This window comes from Montipora capricornis, chromosome 10, assembly GCF_036669925.1.
Source record: "Montipora capricornis isolate CH-2021 chromosome 10, ASM3666992v2, whole genome shotgun sequence".
Classification (NCBI taxonomy): Eukaryota; Metazoa; Cnidaria; class Anthozoa; order Scleractinia; family Acroporidae; genus Montipora; species Montipora capricornis.
The window spans coordinates 38,577,585-38,584,695 of NC_090892.1; the positions used below are offsets into that span (position 1 = coordinate 38,577,585).

The 7,111-nt window shown below is 39.3% G+C and overlaps 1 protein-coding gene across 1 annotated transcript in view; it reads left to right on the top strand.

Annotated features, from left to right (window-relative positions):
- The window catches only part of LOC138019034 (uncharacterized), an 8,072-nt gene extending 961 nt beyond the window's left edge, over positions 1–7,111 (top strand). Inside the window, exons 2-3 of the mRNA XM_068865695.1 lie at positions 1–320; positions 5,554–7,111. The exon at positions 1–320 is cut by the window's left edge and continues 34 nt beyond it. Coding sequence (XP_068721796.1) covers positions 152–320; positions 5,554–7,049 — 1,665 coding nt within the window. The 5' untranslated portion in view covers positions 1–151 and the 3' untranslated portion in view covers positions 7,050–7,111. The remainder of the gene's footprint in view (positions 321–5,553) is intronic.

Genomic DNA, 7,111 nt, shown 5'->3' on the forward strand with positions numbered 1-7,111 from the left:
ACGACTGTGACGTAAGGAAAAAATGTTATGTCAACCCATTAACAAAGACGTACTGATTAAAGCCCTCCCGCCAGATGAGTATTTTTGCAAACGAAGGGTGATTACAACCCTACGAGATCGTCATTACGTCATTTCAAATTGACTTAGTACGATGATTGTGTTCAAGACAGCATTTCATTACAGAACTTCTTCTAAAAATGGAAGATCCACGGAAGCTCTTGCACTAAATCTATGTTTTCTTCAGCTTTTCGTTTGGCTTAGCCTTATCGACTTATTTCAAGTTGATAATTTGAAATACAAAGGAACGTCCTCAAACAAAGGTGGGAAGCTAATCGTTGAGTGCCAGAAATTAAGAATCCGTAGCAGGAATTAACCACACAAAAGTGAAGTTTTGGAAAGCAATCCACTCTTCGCATTGTGTTCATCAGTTGAGAAATTATCAATGACGGGACACAAATCTTTGCCGAAAAGTCCCATACATTTTTTTGTATTAAAGAGTTTCTTTTCGAACCGCGGGAGGTCGCATCAATGCGCAGTGTTTCACTGACCAGTTTGAGTTTGTTTTTTTCTTCAACACAAGCTATCACATTGCCGGAAAGATGGCAGGTACCACGGCCATGGACTTCTACTAAATGCAAATTTATCGCTCAATAACTGTCGTTTTAAAACCAAATTGAAAATGACACCCCCCTACCTGTCAGCGTTTTCCGTTTTCCGGAGTCTTGAGGAGTCTGCACGGGCTATGCACAAGACAACTCGATTCACGCCTGAAAAAAGAAAATCGAGTGTGCTTAAACAATCAAAATGTGTGTTTGGGCCACAGCGAGCTGCTGAAAGACCACTTGATCCCAGTAATAAGACAATTGCTTCATTTTTCTATAACAGGCACAATTAAATTCCCAGTTAAGTTGGGTGAAAAATCTTTAAGATCTCGAGGTCTCTGCAAATTTATTACGTAGATGGAACTGTTTGGCGAAGCCACTATCTTTATGACGATGAAAAATACCTGTATCCGTTTATAACTTCTTACGTATTTTCGCTGCATCTGTTTATGTGCGGGATGACTAAGAAAAACAGAATGATCATTTACGCATAGTGGTTTTTGAAGCGGTTTAACAAATTGGAGAACAGGAAATTTTTGGAGCTCCCTTCTCGACCGGCGCGTCTTTCGATTCGGGAACGCGCGTGTATTTCTCTCGCTCCTTACTCGTTCGCCAAAATTAGAGACCACTCACACGTTCATTAAACAGAAAAGTGAGGAAGAAAGCAGCAAACATAACAGCCAAACGCTGAACCGGAAAGGAAATCTCGTGCTAGCTGGGGAACGTCCCGGACAAAAGCGGCAGTAGAAAATTGGGCACCCCTTGATAAGCCAGATGGAATAATCCGAAAACAGGGCTGTGTTAAAAATAAACTGAATTCTGAGACCAATTTCACGCACACTTGGCTTTCAACTTTGAACTGATTCCTTAATTAAGGATATTAATGCCGAGTTTCGAAGCAAGCAACCGTGGACAATTTTCCTGTCTGTGTACCATTCCTGTCTGTGTATCATTAATGCTGACAACGGCACCTAAAAATATTACCATCGTTGCTTTTTTTTTTTAAACAAAACCTGCCTAATCAACATTCTTAAAACAGTTTGGTTGGAGAACAATTACTAAAAACAGCTCAATGATTTCAGTTCCTGCACGTAATAACGTCTTCACTTTTCTCCTGTGACTTTATTGTCCCTCGCCGTAGGAGGCCAAGCGAAATCGCGTCCGTACAGTGTCTTGGTTGAATCGCCTTCGATCAGGCCCTTAGCGGGGCTCACAGGCGAATCTGCAACACAAAGAAGAGCCTGTTGTCCATTCTAATTGACACGACATTGGCATTTGCCTTTTTTTTTATTCGCCACAAGGTTCCTTTTGCTGTTTTTCTTTTTGTTAGTTTCTTCTCAAAACGATGGCCGATTTCACCTTACAGGGGTCAAGTAACAATAGATTGACCAATCCTCCTTTAATATAAGTCGAAAACCAAGTGTGCGTGAAATTTTGTAGTTTATGGTTTTGATCTCAGAATTCGGTCGAGTGTATTCTGTCTAAGCATATATTTTTGGCTTACCAAGGTGTGATCAATTTTCTATCGCTTAGTCGGGGACGTTCCCCAGCAAGCAACAGATTTCCTTTCCGGTTCAGCGTTTGGCTGTTATATTTGTCGGTTGCTTGCTCACTTTTTTCGCTGATGAACCGTGATGATAGCCTGGCATGTGCTTGACTTCGAGGAGCAACGCGCGTCGCAACAGCAGTGCAGTTGCATGATTTTGTGTAGCCAGTAGGAATAAATTTCCCCTACTCCCTATGCAACTTAACATTGACCTAGAAATTACTTTTAAATGGAGTTTTATTAGCGGAAATAAATGAAATGAGATAAAGTGGACATCGTCTGACTATGACGTCATCACTCTTCCGATTGTCTATTTTTGTATTTATGTGTTAAACCGCTTCAAAAGCCATTATACGTAAATGAGCTAAATGTTCATTCTGTTGTTGCTAGTCATCCCGTAAATAAACAGATACCGCGAAAATAATACGCAAGAAGTTACCACGATTTTTTACATACGTGAAATAAATTTTGGAGAGGCGTCGAGTTTTTAAAAATTTTTAACCCATGAAATTAAATTGTGCCTGTTCGGTGGTAAAACGAAGCAACTGTCACGTCAGTGAGATCACGAGATCTTACAGCAGCTCATGGTGACACGCGCGACTTTTGATTGTTTATCTGTTTTAGGCGTGAGTCAATTTAAAACTCCTTCTCTCTGCATTTCAAATATATCTGTTATTCTTGGTGAAGATTCCTCAAACTCCGTAAAACTGACAAGGCTAAAACTTGGGGTGGGTTCAGTTTCAATTTGCTTTTGAAACGACACTTCTTGAGTGATCAGTTCAGCGGCTTTAAAAGAAGTCCGACAAAAACAGTGTAGTGTGACTAACAAAACCTGCAATAATGAACCGACTAAATTCAGCGATGCGACCTTCCGAAGTACAAAAACAAAGTTTTGATCAGTTTCCTTGACTGATAAACGTAATGCGAAGAGTGAATTGCTATTCACTCTAAAGAACCCGTAACAGAACCCGCAAAAGTGCAAAGAGTAGGGCATGTAGTTCCCGGTGTTGTGGTCTGTCTTCTGTGGTGTATCATGGTTGGGAGGGTAAATGCTCGGATATTAGCTACACCAAGCTACTCTAAAAATCCGAGGGTAAATAAAGATGTATGATATGATATGATGATGTGATATTCTTTCTTTTCTAACATAAACACTAATCTCTTAATCCTAATAGCATTGACATAATCAGATCTCAGAAATGATTAGGTTTTGTTACAATCCAGGGCTTACCGTGACCAGGAACTGCACGACTGCCAGTCGGAAAATTCTCTAATGTCACGGTGACATTAGAGAATTTTCCGTCCTTCCTGTCACAAGCACGCACTGATTAAAATCCTCCAGACAAGTCTTTATTCGCAAACGAAAGGTAGTTACAGTTCTCTGAGTTGTTTTCATGTCGATCATTACAACACGCATTACATGTACTGCGAAGATCCTGTTCTAGAAAGCATTACATTTCAGCGTCAATAAAAATGGAAGACCCTTGGAACTTGACGCGCTTAATCTCAATTTTTCCCCGCGTTCCTATTCGGCTTAGCTTTAAATATTTGCGTTTCTCGAGTTGACGATTTGATCAGACTAATTTTTAAGCGCCACAAATTTAGAATCATTTGCACAAACCACTCACTGGTTGTATTTTGGAAAGAGATTGCATTACAGCGCACAGTGAGAGCCCCGGTTGATGTCTGAAGTCTTCTCTGGGTGAGTTTGATCATGATTGATAGATTCCTAGATCTCTTAAATCGGCAGAAAATCAGAAAAGGAAATACTGAAGACTGTTATCCAATAGAGAGGAGAGATAACAAAACGCTCAATTGCAGAATACATGGCCACTTATTTCCTTATCACTGAAAAACAATTGTTGTTCCCATATTGTGAAAGCTTTGTTCTTCACAAAAGCGCTCGATCTTTAGTTGCTCCATCTTTTCTAGTGACTATATTCTCTCCGGAAAACATTACAGTCTCTCTCTATATTCTCACAGTACAGCCAAAGAACTGCTGTTCGCTACTAGGAAACTCTACCTTATTCAATTTAACTTTTACAGGTCAGATGTCATTGATGGATATTGCAAACTCGAAAGTTAAAATGAGGTTTTTTAGTATAACCTCGAAACATCACCTCTCCTGGTCTAAAGTTAGCATTCTTTCTTTAATTCATGCTTTAAAAACTCTTTCACTAATTTCTCAGCCCTTTCAGAGATTTGGAATTGATTCGTGACGGGCGATAATTGTCTTCTCGAAACCCTTAAAACAAACTTGAAGTGGCCCTGGTAATCAGAAACTGACAGAAATTATCAGTTTTAAAGTTTTATTTATAATCAATAAAACAGACTGGATCAAAATTCATTGATTTTATCAAACATTACACATTGCTTATGTTGCTCCTAATTAACAATTTGTCCTTTTGTCATTTCTTTCGGTAAGAAAATGTTCGTTCGTGGCTTCGTTTCATTACCGGGAATGAGTTCAAGTGACTGCTAGCAGTGGTGCATCTGAAGGCGTCAGAACTCCTTCGATTTGTTAAGCATAAGTATGAAACATCAATTTATAGGTTTAAGAACAGCATAAAAACCCTGAAATTCAGCACTTAATCTCACGTCATGATATGAAGCGAATATAGAAAAGCAAAGAAAAGAATACTATACTGAGGCTTAGAGATTTAAAGCACATACTTTTGAATTTTTGATATTGCCTGCCCTCCTTCTGTTTGCTAGAGATATCTCCATAAAACGTTTAAAATAGCTCGTCAGTACTTAGTTATTTTCAACCCTAATGCTGTCAGATACACACCATGCAAGGTTATTGTTGAAGCATGAGTGAGAGACTAGCAAAGATCACGCGAATGCCCCTGCTCGGAACCGCTTAAACTAAGCGAATTCCCACCTTATTCCTGAAACTTGGTTGGTCTGTAAATATACGCTTCATACGATCATCCCAAAGCCGGATACCATTACACCAAAATCAACATAAACAACAAAAATAATAGTTATAATAATTATAAACTTGTCCACTCAATATTGAAACTGACCGGCAAAGTCAAATGTTTCGCATTTGCGAGTGTTAGTGGTGACTTTCGTCAGGTGCATTTTGTTTGAGACATATTTACCTAAAATAGCTCAATGACTTCACTTGTTCATCGCAATGACGTCTTCAATATTTTCCGGTGACTTTTGTTTGTGTCACTGTGGGACGTCAAACAAAATGCTTTTGTGGTGATCCCTTTATCCAATCAACAATAAAACAATACCTGAAGATCACAAACAATTTGGCTATAAATTTCCGAGTTTTCTCAAATCAAGTTTAAAGCTATCGTGCACAGAGGATAAGAGGTTCTTAGGTCAAAACTGACAGTATGTCGTCCATCATAGTTGATATCTCTTTGGGATTTGGCATTTTCTTTACAGCTTCTATTTTGCTGTTTATTTTAAAGTTCTCCAGGAGAAAAGACACAAAAGCTGATTTCACCGTTCAAAGATCCAATAACAACAGATTGTCACGGCACCTTGGAAAGGTGGAACAAGTGTTGTTGCAAAGAGAAAAAACAAATAACTGGGGAACTGTAACTTCAGTTTTGCTGTTAGACTCTGAGCAAGAACTCAGTCATGAACTTCTTGAAAAAGCGCTTGGTCTTCTCACAAAACGATATCCTTTGTTACGAATGAGAGTCAAGGAGTTCGACGACAACAACCAAGCCTATTTTGAGGAAATGGAAAACCCAGAAACGGTAGACTTTCAGCTCTTAAACAAGATAACAGCTGATAACTGGATAGAGGGCTTTGAGGAAGAACTAAACAGTTATTTATTTAACATTGAAAAGGGTCCTTTGTGGCGTGTGAGATTGCTTAAAGAAACCTACAGCCATGGAACATTTCGGAACGCTTTACTTTTTACATTCCAACACGTCATCTGTGACGCGCTGTCCATCTTTGAACTTCAAAAATACCTACAGAAATTATTGATTTCTCTCCACAACGGTGAAAAGTTTGAGGTGGAAAGCCTTCCATTAAGACCTCAGTTAGAAGAATTAATTCCCGAACTAGCAAGGCCTAATGTCTCAGAAAGACTGATGTTTTCAAGTTTCTTCATGCTCCAAAAAATCAAAGCATTGTTTTTCAAACCAGAGAATTTGTTTCTTTCGGTTTACCCTCCTGTGGCCAGCACAGAGCCATCGGTAACAAAAAAGACTTGTCTTTTGACTCGAGCTCTCACGAAAGAAGACACTGAATGTTTAATCAAGAGTTGCAAGTCCAACAAGTGTACTGTACATGGTGCAATAACTGCGTCTACGAATTCGGCAATTGCTAGAATTTTGCAGCGAGAAAAAGCAGGCTTAAAAGGTCCAGTGGCCGTTCAATCGACGTATTCTATCAGCATGAGAAAAGAATGTGAACCAAAACTGAACAGTAATGAATTCGGTGCTTATGCCACTGGGAGTACATTGTCAACCGCTGTTCCTGTAATCAAAGATCAGCAAGGCTTCTGGGAGCTTGCGCGGATGTGCACTCGCGAGGTCCACGCGCAGATCAAATCCGGAAAGCATCGAAATCTGCTGAAGCTCTATCATTGTATAGATATTCCGACATACTGCGAAATGTCAAATTACGAAGACAACCAGGGTCGTAGAAGCCACATTTTTAACATTAATAATTACGGGTCTCAACAAACAAATCAGCCTGAAAATAGCCCGTATAAATTTGCTGGAACATATTTTGGTGTTCAAGCCGCAAGAACTGGTCATATATTCGGGAGCAATTTGATGACCGTAGATGGTCAACTTTACTGGGCTGTTGAATATTTCCCACATGTAACTACAAAGACACAAGCAGAAGAATTCTTTAACTTGTCTCTAGATATACTGAACCAAATGTGTAGTAATTACATAACTTCGAACCACACATGACTCAACAACGATGAAACTGAGATCTCCATCTTTACAGTTAGAAAAAATAAAAGTGGTAGACG